Below are 16,470 nucleotides of genomic sequence, written 5' to 3'. Positions count from 1 at the left end.
CCTTGATTGTTATGTGTCAAAAGTACAAAATCGAATAAACTATAAAAAAAATTCAGACGTTTTTATGTCAACAATAAGGCAGCCATCTTCACAGTGTAGTGACAATATTTCAAGCCTGGTTTGCATTCATATTATAAGCCTGGTTTCCCACCCGAGTCTTGGCAGTGTTTCTCAAATTATTATGAATGCTGCTAAATGGCTAGTGTGCCAGTTAATTAGCATTGGTAGGAAAACTTCATTGTGGTAAAACAAGATAATAACTTGTTATGTTCTCAATGATTTAGTGGTTGTAAACAGTAAAAGTAATGTGCTATCTGATTTCTACCAGATATATATACTGATGATGCACTCGTTCATGCATTTATAATGCAAAAACCACACTGCACATCCACAAACTGATCTTGATGATGAGCTACACAGCCGATGATCATTTGCAGCAAGTTGACGAGGGGAAGTTGGGGAGAGCAACATGTTCCAAGTATTGATGAACAATTATGTCTAGTATATTCATTAAATTTTTTAGATAGATTACAACTCTTAAGAAAGAAAATATTTTAACAAGCTAAATATTATATGCATTGATAATTTTTAAATAAGTATTGATAGCAGCTATTTTTTAAATGTGGACGTAATGTAACGACTATTTCAGTAACAGAATTATAATTATAATTATTTAAGTTAAAGACTCTTTTAGATTTTTATATTAATTTGTCAAATAATTATTGAGACAACTACTATTATTAGATAAATAATTTTTGTATTAATTTTTCATATGAATAATTATCACACTCTTATATTTAAAAGAACTTCAACCGGCATTACAAACTATACCCCCGTTAATAAGCAAAACTCATTTTATTAAGGTTATGTTTGGTAGTGCTGTTAAATTTATTATGTTAACGAAAAAAATTGCTGATAAAAAAAAATTTGTTTAAAAAAATTAGATAACTGTTTGGTTAGTTTTTTTTTATATTTGTATATTTTTGAGAATATATATAAAAAATTGTGTTTTATGAGGTTTGATAATGAAATTTATGACAGGTTATCTCAAAAACTGAAATATAATTTTTTTCTAAAAACAGATAACCTGTTTTTCTTAAAAACAGCTTTTGAGCTAAAAACTGTCACAAAGAAACTGCTTTTGGATTTACCAAACAGTTTCTAAAATGTTTTTTTAATAAAAAGTCGTTGCAGCAACCGTAGTACCAAACGGTACCAAAAACATCGCAAGTACAAATATCAAAGTGTCACATTTTGATTATTATAATATATTTTTCAATTTAATAATAATAATTATTATACTTTTTCTGTATTGATTAGGATAATTTTTTATTTTAATATTAGTGATTATCCGATTATTATACTACTATGAAAGAATTCTATCTTAACCGATTTTGCAATTTGACAATTATATTACCCCGCACCGCTATCAGATCTACAAAAATTCCAATTAGCGTGATATATAATGTTACCTATTAGATGTGTAAAATAATTATGAATTAAAATTTTTAAATTTTATAGCCAATAATTTAAACATCACTAAACAAGATAATGATTTTACTAAAATAAAACCTATGATTATGAAGAGAATAATTTATAAAATCACAAATCAAAATTTAAAACAGGATCAAATCTTAGTTCATAGAATATTTTATATCTAAAAGTTAATAATTTAAATAAACATAAAAAAAGGATGACGCTAGATCAAATAAAAATACATTTATACTTTCCAAGTAAAGATACAACTAGAGTATGTAACACTGTAATTAGCGTCACATTTTTCAAAGACGCAAGAATACAGACTAAGGGGTCATTTGTTAACGGGTGAATGAGCCCATCTGGACTGAACGAATCTTTTTTATTCGTCCAGACTGTTTGAGAATGCAAATGTGTAGCTGGATGACTGTGAATTATGCTGGACGACACACGTTGAAAACTCTAAGGTGCAAAGTACCGTTAAAACAGTTATTTACCCAAAAATATATAATAATTAACACATGAGATTTAACTAATATAAATTCAATTTATAAAAAATTAGTTAAATACAAAAAATGAACGATAAATATATTTTATATTATATCGGTCAACTAACTCGTGAAATAAATTTAGGTTAGGCTAAAAGTCATTGAACATAATCTCAAAGTTGATCGACACCCCCTTTGATAATCATACAAGTGTGATTTCATATTCTGAATTAAGCTTACAATTGTTAGAAATCGATCAAATTAAAAATCATTTATTAATTTCCGGATAATCTATGTCAGCAAATGAAATGGTTTTAGAGATAAAAAAATACTGGAATCAACATCATCAACAGGATAACAAGTTAATGGTCAACAATGAAGTCAAAAATGAAGAAAGAGTTAAATCACAAACAGAAATATTAGACCAGCGCCATGGGCTCACTCCTGTCTGATCAACTTCTTCTAAAGTAAATGAGGACCAACAACCATTCTCACCTATCAGGCCCAGTACAAATAAGACACTCTACAGCAACATTCTGCCTTTCTGGGCCTTTGTCAACAAGGCAAATATCAAAGAAAGTCTCTTGTCATATTCAGAAGCCCATTCCATACATATCATACCCGACCCGAACTCGTCATCCGATGTATAGAGATAGAATTTGAAATTGACCAGAAAATTATTTGATTGACCTGAACTTGTCCCTAAATAAGAATTTCATTTCTGAAAATTTCAAATTCAAATTTTATCCAATTTTAATGATTTTAGCTTAACTTGAAATCGATCGCGGATCCGTTACACGAAATTGTCACCTACCCTACGACAAAGTATCTTCTATCAATATGGACATACACACTCTTTTACGAAGGACTATAACTAGTAACAATGATAAATGTAAAAATAAAGACAAGTTACCGGAAATAAAACAATTTAATCGTAAAAAAAAATCATGGTACCTTGTGTAATATTCAGAAGAAGAAATGATATCGGAGGGACGACAGACACTGCTCAATCTAAACGCAAAATCTGTAACATTTGAACATAACATTTTATTTTTATTGAACCAGACTAATATCCTGTTTAGTTACTCCTAGCGTCAAACTATTATTGGCTAATACAAAGAATGGGGTAGTGTCGGGGAATGATTTTCTGTCCCGCCAAAATATGGAGCAAGTATGGTATTTGTTGAATCCTCGCGGGGATTCTTCGCCCTGCCCCACATATATTTAATGTAAATAAATGATTATATTTAATATAATATATTTATTATATTTAATATTATTATTTTATAATACACAAAACTATAATTTTATAATGTATACCATGTCTCTTTGATTTCTATTATATTTAGTTTTTTGCTTTTAATAAACATGTCTCGTATATTTTTATTAAATTTTGAAGAAAAAATTACTAAATTTTAAAGTAATTATTTAAAGTGTAATATTATAGCAGCAGGGCGGCGGGGCGGGGCGAAATTATATTAAATCCCTAGTGTGGCGGGGATGAAGATTAAAAATAAATTCCCGTGAAGAATGGGGCGGGTATGGGGCAAGAAAAATATATATGAGGCCTGGGAAATGAAATCCCCACCCCATTTTTAACCCTAAATATATTTGATCAGCAATGCTATATGCTTTGGCATACACTTCACTTGCATTCATTTCGAAACAATTACATTATTAGAAATGACTTCAGTTCATATGCACAAAAATATACAGCCTGTTTGAGGGCTTTCGGAAACCTGATTTTGATCCATTTTCGATTTTAAGTCGAAAAATGTTTGTTTGTGTGATAAATCAGCTTCTGACTTAAAATTAAAAATAAGCTAAAAATTGACTAAGAAATTTAGCCATGCTCGCGAAGTGGTGGTGGAGATCCTAAAAGAATAGAAGCTGTTACTGGAATCAATTTTTGGTAGATCGTTATGGCCCTACTTGGGAATATGATCTCACCCTCATTAGACAAAAAATTTGCTCCCCAATCGTTGGCCTTCAAGTTCTCTTCTGGGATGATCAGTGGTTGGATAATATGTGCATTGCTTCTCATTTTCCTGATTTATATCTTCTATCGTCACATAAAAACAAAGTGATTAAGGACTTCTTAGACTCATGGAGGGCGCATCCATACAATAGTGTTAGGTGGACATCAACAATGTGGACGGCACAAATTACAGGCGATATAATGGATTATGTCACGGCGCTATCAGACATTGTATGTAAGCTCTCTCTAACAGTGGGTACAGATTCTCTGGTTTGGAAGCCTGCAAGTGGTCCGTTTTCAACATCTAAATGCTATAGATCCATAACTTCTGTCCACCCTACTATTTCAGTTTCAGCCCGATGGCCTGTTGTTTGGTCTCTCAAAGCTCCTCCAAACATCAACCTGTTTATCTGAAAGATATGTTGGGGAATTCTGCCAACAAATTTCTTCTTAAGCGCTAGAATAAACACTGTCAGGCCTAATTGTGAGTGGTGCAACGATCATATTGAAACTTTTTTCTTCTTAAGCGCTAGAATAAACACTGTCAGGCCATATTGAAGCTTGGGCATGGAATTTTGTTGGTGGGTGGTGGAGTTTGGATTTCTGTCGTAGAAGAAGTGAGCCCTTCTCTCTAATGCACTTATTTAATGTCAAACTGCCAAGGCATGCACAACCAATATGGAGGATGGTAGTGGCAGGCTGGCAGCCACTTTATGGACAATCTAGCTAATTCGGAACCATCTCATTTTCAACAATATTAGGATGAAGGATCTGGCAGTGAGGGAACTCATTCTCATTCGTTCAGCAAAATGGAGTAATGCAGCCAACATATTGCCGTTCGGATCAACTCCATTGTGGAATGTGAATCCAGTGGGGGCCATAAACTTGCATCACCATCATGCTACTCTTAGTTACTAGACACTGCTGAAAACTTCTTTCGACATTATTTGCATGTTTGACAGCTCCTGGAATATAAATTCGAAAGGTGTTTATTGTAGGGGGGATTGGTGGAAATATTGTACGAAGTACGGGTGAATCTTTACTGATTTTTTCTCGACCGGTATCGTCCCAGACCGCAGGCTGAAATTGAGGCGGTCCTATATGTGTTAGATTTTGTTCAACATAACAAACTACATAATAGGAAGGTGGTTGTGTGCACAGATTCGATGTTGGCATTAAACTCTATATACAAAAGACTGTGTATTGATTTCCCATTATTGGCTCCGAAGTATGATCTGGATCAATGCTACATGGGTCAGTTATGATCAGATTTATTCCTCGTGAACTAAATGACAATGCTGAACAACTAGCAAAACGTGGAGCTTCCAAGAGTGCATTTTTCTTGTACCAGCCCAATGCACTCTAACGGTGACTTTAACCTTTTCAAAGTACTGTCTAAAGGGCTACTATCTATAAAGTTTCTGAGCCACTGACTGCCCTCTGGTGATAGTGTATCTTGAGGAAAAGATACACAGTCGTTTCTGTAATGTCAAGACTCTCTCTGCTATATTGGAAAGGTGGAGTCCAGTGGAAAGTGTTCTGGAACTGTCCTTTAACATGTACTTTAATGCTTCAAGGACAATGTACCACTCCTATATTGTTTTGCTTGTATATAGGTCATAGCTAACACTCTTCTATATATCCCTTCTGTTTCTTCAGAGCACTACTCTCCACCACCTCTTTTCGTTTTTTCCTTCTCTTGCCAGCATAGTGGTATTTCCAGAATATAGAACTCATCTGGGAGGTCCCTATTAAGGGTTTCCAAAAAATCAATGTTTTCTATGTGTAATCTCCTATACCACTGGCAAATGGTAATCTAAACGGGATATGAGTCATTGTTATGGATGAATTGGGCGAAAGAGAATGGACAACCATGGGTGCAATGTAGGGGTGATCGCGGTGCGGGCGGTGCGGTTTTTCGCTAAAACCGTCAACCAAACCGCGCATGCGGTTTGGTTGAAAACTCAAACCACAACCGCACCACGCTAGCATAAAAACCGCGTAAATCGCACCACAAAAATGCGGTGTGATGCGATGCGGTTTGTGCGGTTTGTATGCTTAAGAATAAATATTTTTAGTTGAAGTTAGAAATAAAATTTAAATATACAATAATTAAAAATTTTGCATGTAATGAATTTATATAATATTTATCATTTCAGAGCTACAACAACTACTAAAATAACACAAACAAAAATGTAAATATGATAATAAATATGAGTACTAACTACCAAGAGACATATTATAATAATATAATCATTTCATACAAATTTGGTATAATAGTAATGCGAGATTGATAAAATAATAATTAACTATTATTTGAAGAGATTTAACAATTAAAAAACATATATAACATAATTATAAATAATATATATGTATAATATAATTTTATTTGACAATCACTAATATATATATATATATATAATAATAATATTGCGGTGCGGTGCGGTTTTAACCGCACTACTAATATGTCAATCCGCACTGCACCGCGCGGTTTGTGAAAAATTCAAACCGCAACCGCACCACGAAAATTAAAAACCGCGTTTTGTGGTGCGGTTTGGTGCGCTGCGGGCGGTTTATGCGGTGTGGGCGGTTTCTTGATCACCCCTAGTGCAATGCAAGGCTTGAATGAGGAGCAAGCAACGATGGCAGGTATTCAGGCGGCATGCATAGAGGCCATAAAGAAAGGCTGGAACCACACACATGCAGAAGTTTCCGAGCGCAATATATATGAGACAATACTTATGCAAGAGCACATTGGTCTCCGGGAGAACCAGGTTGAAGCTTATGGTGCTTTCAATACCATCCATGTTAACAATCACAAAGAAGGATCTTATGATCGCTTCATCTCATGCGTCCCTGCGCGTATGAATGTGACTGTTGAATATCTCGCTATTTACGGAATGAACAATGTCACAGAGCTCTCAGAATTTGAAGGAGATGTGGGCGACCTTCTTTATTTTCTTAACAGGGATATGGGTTTGGCACTTCCTAGGCCTATCAGAGAGACTGCAACTTTGCTTGGAGACTCCAAAACAACTAAAAAGGAAGAGGAATCCTTTTGGCATTGATGACTCGCCACTTCTCTCCTTCCTTAAGATGGAGCCCATCTGTTACCCTCCTGAGTTGCGTATCGACCAGGCTCCTGTCAATGTGAATCTTCAGATAATAAACAGAAACTTGGAAGTTTGGTGATCAAGGAGCGACTTTCAGATCATTAGTTTGTCTGTTGTGTCACTCCTTCAGTTGGCAAGGAAGTATGCTGTGTAATATCTGCTAGGTTTTATTTTGGTTGCATGGAATCTCGGACCTTCTTGCGTCTCTTTTGTAGGCTAAGTCCTAAAGTTTCTCTTGCTTTTGTATGCTCTGTAGGGTTAGTATGTCCCTAGGGCATTTTCTGTATGTATCTCGCATGCTATATGCAATGCACTGTTGTAAGAACTTTCCGAGATTAATATAATTTTCATGCTTATAAAAAAAAAAAAGTCCGGGGTGACTGCCTAAGTCCATATATTGACTTACGTAACAACCATACATAATCTATATGAGTACGATCACGATACCCCAAAGGTTAATGCATATAAACTGTTTCTTGTAGCTCACCATCAAGAAAGACATATTTTTACATCTGGTCAGGCTGTAAAATGATCCGGCCATACCGGGCACCCTCTGCTCAAGTATCGGATCATATAATTTTTAGCTTGTCCAAATTTGGATCCGGGATCATTTTATTGGGAAATAAACCGATCCTAGATATTTGAGATCCGGATCTGAACCGAATATGGTCCGGTATCGTATTTTCTATATTTTAACAAAAAATATCATTATTACTTCAATTATTCAAATATCCGGCATACTGTATACCTTAAGTTTGAGCAAAATGTGGAGTGTGTACTTCTAATTTCAATAATGCAATATGTGTACTCCAATTCTATGATTCTGCGCAAGAAGTGTACAAGAGTTAACTCCAAAGTTAACGCCCTTAACGTATCTTGTAAACCACCAACACATTTTTGTTTATTGAGTTGTTGATTTGGTAAGTGTCCATGCTGACGCCCTGCTTATGTTCTGAATATTTAATCACTTGTAATAAACTAAAATAAATTTAATATAAATAAATCTAATATCATTAAATATAATATCATTAAAAAATATTAAACCATACATTTACATAAATAAGATCAATCACAGAGTAATCACTTGTGATATTGTATTATTACTGACATACCAAAACACTTGTCATGCACGAATGATTCATAATATTTATTATTTAGTTATCGATATTAGAAATATTTAATTATGTTAAAATAATAAATGTTTATAATTAATATTAGATATAGATTTTTAAATAATCAAAAAACGTTTGAATTAATATATTTTTATTAGATGTAACTGAGTTTTTATTTAATAAATGTTGAATTGTTTAAGAATACAATACTTATGAAAGAATAAGAAAGTGCAAAGTAAAAATTTCGAAACGATATTTTTAAAATTTACTATATTCAATAATCATATTATGAAAAAGAGTAAAAAAATTTATTCCTTACGTGCCACCCATTTCATTACAATTTTTGTCATGGCTTGAAACGTATTTTAAGATATATTGAAAATATAATCTCGGATTTAATTTATTTTTTTGTATAAAAAGTTAAATACTAAATTGTATTTCTTATTTTTTTAAAAATTTATAAATTTATACATTATAGCAGCATGAAATGTGTGTCGAACCCTTCCCTCGAATCCTTCACCTTCTTTTAAACTTGACAAATTAATTAAAATATGAATTCTTTTAATTTAAATTAATTTATATAGGTATGATAGTTTTAGTCTTCATTTTTTTATGCTAGTTAGTAAGATGAATACTCAAAATAATTTATGGCAATAAGTTTTGATAATTTTCTATGTTAAAAAGATATACTTTATTTATATTCAATTAAATGATGCTAAATTATTCTGACATATATTTCTTAATATGTTGACTAATAATTTAATTTATTATCCTTAAATCTCTATTTTAAAATATATTAATTTAATGTTTTAAAATAATATCACAAAATATTAGTTCTTAAAGTAAATGCTTAACAAGTTTATGCGTGAATGAATGAATGCATTGTTTAGTGATCAGTGCACTGTAGTTAACAACAAACTTGACGGCAACCCAACGGAAGTACACATGTTGTAGGAGAGCTTAAAACTGAGGTACACATTTTGCATTATTGAAATATGAGGTACACACTTTGCAGTTTGTCCAAATTTAAGGTACACGATATGCAGTTTACTCGTCTAAGTAAACATACTATTATAAAATATGAGAATTTTAAATTAAAACTTATAATTATATGTTGGTATATATCATTTATTAAATATATATGAAGATAATAAGCATTATCATATATATATATATATATCATATTTTATGAAGATATAAATTTAAATAAGATATTAAAATTTTATAAAAGATGACTATTTAATTACAAATGTGATGGATTTAAGATATAATATGTATATTAGTTCGAATCGAATATGATCCACGGTTCATATTCGGGTATGATTATACTATGAAAAATTATATGAGACCGAATCTGAGCGGGTATAAGTGTGCTCATATCCGGGATCATATATTATACTGGCTTAATTTTTCCGCTAGATTTGGATCATTTTCAAAATGGACACGAGACATGTATCATATTTTCGAGCCGGATATAAGCCACCGAATAGTCCGTATCGATTTACAGCCCTACATCTAGTTGATGAATGGGCCACGCCTCTGTAAGAGACAGAGAAAGAACTGTGCGAATTGTAGCCGGTTTCACTTAATCAATGCCCACCTACTGAGTTTTTCCATCACCTACAAGATGGGCTATACGCCGCTCAAACACACCATTAGATTTTTCTTTATGAGTAAAGATCCACATATATCGTATAATATTAACATGAGGTGGACGGGACACCAACTCCCACGTCTTATTTTTAACAAAAGCGTTATACTCATCATCCATAACCATTTTCCAAATCGGGTCACGAAGAGTGTCAACCGGGTTACGAGGTAAAGGTGACCGAGTAACCTTCGTGATATAGGCATGATCAGAATATTTCTTATTCAGTTTGAAAACACCCATTTGACTCCTTGTGACCATTGAGGGTTGTTTGATAAGGGAAGGAGCAAATGCTGATGTCTAGACTATAAGTGGAGGACTTGAGGTTGGAGAAGGGCTAGTGTAGTAGGTGAAAGTACAGTAGGGAAGGACTGGCTTGAGTGTAATGGGCTCTCCCCAACGCCGATGCTGATTGAATAATTCAAAGGTGTCTCACTCTCAATCGTCACACCATGTTAGAGTCCTCGGTCGTTTGAAAGTTATTGAAGAATCCCTTGTCTATGTTCTGCAATCATTTCTGGTGTGTCTATGTCTTAAATCATCGTTATTGCTGAAAGATCCTCGTTTCAATATGTCGCTCTATAAAGCTTGTATATCAAAAGCCTGGATCGGTCCAGGATTGGCCTGCAAGTCCTTACAAGACCTCGGTTTCGCAATAAAAAGCCGGGCCGAAAGAAAGTCTAGCCCAGTTATAGCCCAGATAACAGCCTAAACCAGTTAAAAGCCCGGACAAAAGCCTGGATAAAGCCTGACAATCTGTCGACTCCGCGAAACCCACTGTGTGCCAGATTACTGAGTTACTCATTAGCGAAACAAAGTAGCTATCACGAAATCCACAAAAATGAGCTTTGAATAACCTACCATAGAGTTTAATTAGAAAATAATCTTCCCCTTTGTTTGACATAGCAGCTTGCCCATACTTAATGGATCGTTCCTCAACTCACGGCCAACTAAAGTCATATCATCACTTTAATCTCAATTTCAAACCGCCATATGCACACTGAAGAAGAAAAAACCCCAACTTTTTATTTCAATAAACATTCACAATCACAAACAAAACCCATGGTAATAACAACAATACATCAAAGAAGAGATAAGATCCAGGCAACATCATCTTAGATGCAATCAGTTTGAGCCAAAAACACAAAAAGAGACACGAAACCCTAGAAAAGAGGGAGTGATAAGTGAACACAAAACAAACCCTTGGGCTGATTTGTTGAGCAATTCGAAGGCGACGACGTCGGTGTAGAGCTGAGCTGAGTGGATGAGTCGAAGAGATTGTATTGTGAATTTGTGATGAGTATTGAGTCGGTGACCAGTGAATAGCGATGTTTAATTTGTTTTATTGTATATATTTTATAAAAGAAAAGCCCGGGTGAAAGCCCGGTCTAACCAGGCTGGTCCATCAGGCTAGCTGCAGTCCATAATTTTCCATAATTTATCCAGGACGATAATTAGAAAAGCCTGGTCCAGATTATTCAAAAAAGCCCGAGGTTTTTAAGGATCGGTTCTTGGCCCTAGCAAGCCGGTCCTTTTGTTCACCTCTAGCGGCAATCAAATTCGGAGGTTCAGGCATACCTCAGGCAATCAAACAGCTCCCTCACATAGCATATGCTTTGTAGAGTGAAATGAAATTGTCAGTACAATGTGACAACATGCGATAATCGAAATTTATTTCCTCAAAATCACAAAACCTCTTGATGCTGTAGACTGTAATACAATTAAAGTCTTTCGCTACTTACATGATAAAGTAGTGCTTCTACCAAAAGAGACTATTGTAGTTATATCTTCTAATTAAGTCCTATCCATTGTAAGTGACGAATCTAACTCCGAAAGTAAGGAGAGTCGTATGTAATATTTTGTAACGGCAATCACTGTTTTACGTTAACTCGTTGAATTGATTATATTAAAATTAATTCTAAAATCATTTTTTATATATTAATTTTTTCCAATTAAATTAATCCATTTTTTAAAGTTCGATTTTTTTGTATACGATATTATAATTAATTCCATTAAATGTTATGTCCGGTTTATCATTTTTCAAAATTTAAATATTTCACTAATAAATAAGTAATGTCCACCTTAATTAGAATGTTCAATAACAAAATAATAACCAGGAAAACAAAATTTTAATATTCAGACCATGTGATTCTTTACCGTTGCATAAGTTTCTTTAGTTGTACTTAGTTATTTTGCCTCTACTTTGTAAATATTTGCTTCTAGTTAAATATTTATTATTATAAAAAATAAAATTTTAATGAGATCAATTTAAATTTATGAATTATATGAGTATATATAAATCAGGGATAAAATTTATGGGGTTGATTGACTTTTCTTGCCCCTACCAGGATCCGCCTCTATCCATTATATGTACTTATTCATCTTATTATAATAACGATAATGATAATTAAGTTATATATATTACATGTCAACATTTTCTTATTATAATCATAATAAACATGCATCATTTTAATATAATAATGATAATTTGTATTAAATTTTTGCAGTGGTTATTACCGAAATGAAGTAAATAGTGTTAAATCTACCATTTTATCAAAGTATAATGTCGAGCTCTATCCTATCAATTAGTTGATGTATTGGCTCCTTAAATATATGAAGAAATTAAGTGTAAACTGCTTTTAATCTACGTGTAGTCTGATTTCAAAAAATATTTGTTTATTGTATAGTTTATATATTATTAACTCCTCATAGTTGTTAGAGATGTTCATTGCGTTGTCATGCATGTCATAATAATAAACGTCATATACTTCTATTTGGCATCCTTACTCTAAAGGTTGTGTATTCCTTGACTACTCAAATACACACAATTGCTACATCTGTCTTGACCCAACATCCTCTCAAAAATATGTGCACATATTGTATTTTTCGATAACAACTTTTCATTTCAACATACCTCTGTTACACATCCATATACACCTTCCTATCTGGGATTCACTCACACCAAATTGTCTCTTGCTACTGTTCCATCACTTGAGCAGAAAATCATGCACCTAGTTAAATTTCCAATATTAAATTGTCTCAGTTCATGCATAATCTCTCAATCACACATTAGATATCTTTAAAATGGTCGGCTATTGTTATATCATAAAGGCACCATCACACATGGCTTATAATTCATAATCGCACTCTTCATGCTATTTTGGATTCTGGCTGGGCAGGAAACCCTGAAAACTACATGACTTCTGCTTATGTAGTCTTCATTGGCAGCTCTATTGAGATAGAATACAGGATGGTCGCTAACACTACTACTGAATTAAATAAAATAATTGATATTCTCAAACAACTCCACCCTTTACCACCCGAATGTCTACTGGAATAACATTGGTGAAACTTATCTCTGTAAAAATCCTAGCTTCCACTCTCGTATGAAACACATTGCTCTTGACTTTCATTTTTGTTCCTAGTCAGGTAGCTCAGAACCTCCTTTTACTAGTCATGTGCATATTTAAGATCAACTTGTAGATTCTCGATTGGCATACATGAAAGCTCAATCTTGTTAGGGCCTCTTAGATGATAAAACATAATTTATATATGTTTTTATATGATTTTATTTCCATAATTGTAGTATTTTGTAAATAATCGGGGTTTTACTAATTAAGTTTAAGTGTTTAATGACATCAAAATAAATATTCCTAAAATTGGGTTAAATCAAGCTTATTTGGACTTAATCCGATAGAAATTCGGATTTTATGGATAGCCTGCAAATCAAGTTTGGGCCATAACTTGAGTTTTGGACATCAAAATTGGGCGATTCAACAGCCCACATGAAGGTATTGGAATTTTCTACAAGTTTAAAGTGGTCCGTCTATCAAAATCCAAATTGAGAATCCCAGAATCAGGCTACGAATTTCTTTTCAGAATCCAACTTATTATAGGAATTGGGATTTATTTTTCTAGAAAACCATTAAAAACACTATTATTATTAGGGTTTGTATTATTAGAGATATATCGGAGATTGTTTTATATTGATTGAGAGAGAGAAAGAAAGTTTTGTGAGAGACCTTGAGCAAAGATTGAAGGGATTCAATTCAACTTCGAAAGATATCGTCAAGTTGTATAGTAATACACTGTGTGGGACAGAGTAAGGGCCCTTCTCACCTCTTACGGGTCGTCCGGCGGAAAAGACTTTCTGAATGGGGTAAAAGAACTTGGGATCGTCGATATCTTCCTTAAAGATTGGAATGAGTCGATGTCGGTCGATGGTGTGAAAATACTTCCTGATGTCGAATTCCAAAAGCTGATAAGGTTGGGACCGTGGTCGTCCGTCTCCGGTTTACCGGACAAGAATATTCTGAGATTGACTAGCCAGCTGGGTATTGAAAAGGAGTCAGATGTCTGCGCGGGTACTCTTGTGACATGATTTCAGGTATACATATGTTCGTGTTTTCTTTAATTGTTATGGGTAACTAATCCTCGAATCTGAGGATTAGGGAGTATTTGTTGGCCTAATATGTTTGTTTGATCTGATATTGTGACGAGGATTAGGGAGTATTTGTTGGCCTAATATGTTTGTTTGATCTGATATTGTGATTTCTCTACATGTGCTAATATGTCATTGAGCGCTTAACACGGTTATAGGAGTCACGAACATGCAATTGCATCTGTAGGATTTATAATGAATCGGGAGAGGATTTTATATTTCTTGTACAAGATATGACAGACATAACTTAATTAGTTATTGGGAGATTATTTCTTGGTTCAGTTGGAGCGGATGCTAATGATGAGATGCTTGAGTTGCTGCTCTCTAATATGAAGGGAAAAGACATCAATGAACTGATTGCATCTGGAAGAGAGAAGATGGCTTCGGCCGTGTCTGGCTGTGGCGGTGGTGGTGTTGGCAGTGGTGCGGTGGAGGTGAAGATAGCGGAGAAGGCAGAAGAGAAGAAAGAGGAGAAGGTTGCTGAACAGAAAGAAGAGGAGGAGTCTGATGATGAACCTATTCTGAATCTGTTTGGTGACGATTAAAGCTTCGGATGGCCGCAGCAGTTCTCTCTCTCCATGTTTTGTTTCCTGTTTGATTTTATTGTTGAGTGGTAGTCTTTGTTTGATTGATCGAAGAATGTTTTCATGTTTTTCAATAAGAAATAAGACTGCGTCGCAGTTCAAACAAGTCGTCGAGGAGAATTGCGATGTTCCAGCTGTGCAGCAGCGGCTGATTTACAAGGGACGGATCTTAAAGGATGATCAAACCCTAGATAGTTATGGCTTAATTTGGTTCTGTAGCTGGGTAAGTCCATGTGAGACCCGACCATGGCTCAGGTGAGGGGTTCCAATAACCCTAAGTGGTTTGTTATATTATTAATTCGATTGAATCTAGTATTGATCCCAAGTTTGTTGAATTCGAGTTATTTGATTTAATTTTATTTGTCGTCGTTTTTTCTTTATATTTTGATATTCATCCATTTTATATTTTGTGTTGTTCTGATATTGCTAATTTTGTGGATGTAGGAACTTCTTGCCTAACAAGGCCATATCCATGGTGCTAATTTTATGGATGTAGGAACTTCTTGCCTAACAAGGCCATATCCATGGTGGTGATGGATAGGTCCAGAAAGGGTGGAGAAGAAGAGCTATTTTGGCGATAATTGTGCCTTAATTAAGGATACTAATTATTCTTAATTAAGGTTTTAGTACCATTTATGGCGACCATTTATGGCGACCATTATTGGGGAATTATTGGCCCATAAGAGGCATTTAAGTGCCATAATGTTGGCTCGTTTATGTCTTTTATTTTAATTTTAAATTTGCTCACATTCGTTCATTCTGTTTTGTCTTATTTTCAGGATGTTTGAAAAAGAATTTAAAAATTTATCTATTAAGGCGTCTTCCGAGAAGACGCGAATTTTGGTGGACAAGACAGTTGAGCTACAAACAAAGATAGAAAGGAATAAAGAAGACTTCATTTTTAGTCTTTTTTGTAATCGATGTATTTTTTTGTAGGGTACTCTTTTTCCCCCTTGAGTTTTTTCCCACAGGGTTTTGCTCTTGAGGGGTTTTAACGAGGCCCTTTTTTTGTGGGTTTTCTCTTCGGACTTGAAAGGCTATGTTATCTAAGCGTCCGGAGTATTTACATACTTTCGGTTAGATGATATACCTTCTTGAATGAAGGAAACTCTGTCCATCCGGATTGTAACTTTTTTGGTTTAATACAACCGTTTATTGTGACAAAAAAAAAAAAAAAAAGACTGAGATATTTCAATATTTGCCGTGAAATTGGTAAGCTTCTTGCCCTTTTTTATTATATTGAATTGATTAATATAGTAGTTATTGCAGTTTTAAATTTTAGCTTTTTTAAATGGTAAGTTGACTCACTTGATTGGTGTTAATCTTTGAATGTAATTTTCTCGAATAATTGCTTGTTTATATATGCTCTAAATGTTGTAATTCTCATTAATTAGAATTTAATGTAATAAGTTAGCCGGTGTATATTGAATTGCAGCCTTGATTTATGGCTTTTATTTGTACCATTTATGGGTGGCCATGATTGATGGCGTATATTTTTGGCCTAGTAAACGGCAATTCAGTGCCATTTTGTTGGCTTGTTTATTACATTTTATTTATTAGTTCCTTTAAATTTTAGATATTTTTTGAAGATTACAGTTTTATATTTTAATACTTTTATCATTAACTATTC

The 16,470-nt window shown here is 33.8% G+C and overlaps 1 protein-coding gene and 1 long non-coding RNA gene across 2 annotated transcripts; both read left to right on the top strand.

Annotated features, from left to right (window-relative positions):
- Positions 1-14,025: 14,025 nt before the first annotated feature.
- On the top strand, positions 14,026-14,801 carry LOC108212542 (large ribosomal subunit protein P2). The gene is made up of 2 exons (XM_064090081.1): positions 14,026-14,179; positions 14,539-14,801. Exons 1-2 carry the CDS (start codon positions 14,026-14,028, stop codon positions 14,799-14,801), a joined length of 417 nt encoding a protein of 138 aa, XP_063946151.1.
- Positions 14,802-14,931: 130 nt separating this feature from the next.
- On the top strand, positions 14,932-15,925 carry LOC135151235 (uncharacterized). Its single transcript, XR_010289839.1, has 2 exons — positions 14,932-15,414; positions 15,620-15,925. It is a non-coding gene; the product is annotated as an uncharacterized LOC135151235 (long non-coding RNA).
- Positions 15,926-16,470: the final 545 nt, after the last annotated feature.

Source organism: Daucus carota, chromosome 3 (assembly GCF_001625215.2).
Source record: "Daucus carota subsp. sativus chromosome 3, DH1 v3.0, whole genome shotgun sequence".
NCBI classification, from domain to species: Eukaryota; Viridiplantae; Streptophyta; class Magnoliopsida; order Apiales; family Apiaceae; genus Daucus; species Daucus carota.
Note: the sequence above shows the minus strand (reverse complement) of the source record. Positions and strands in the feature narration are given on the sequence as shown.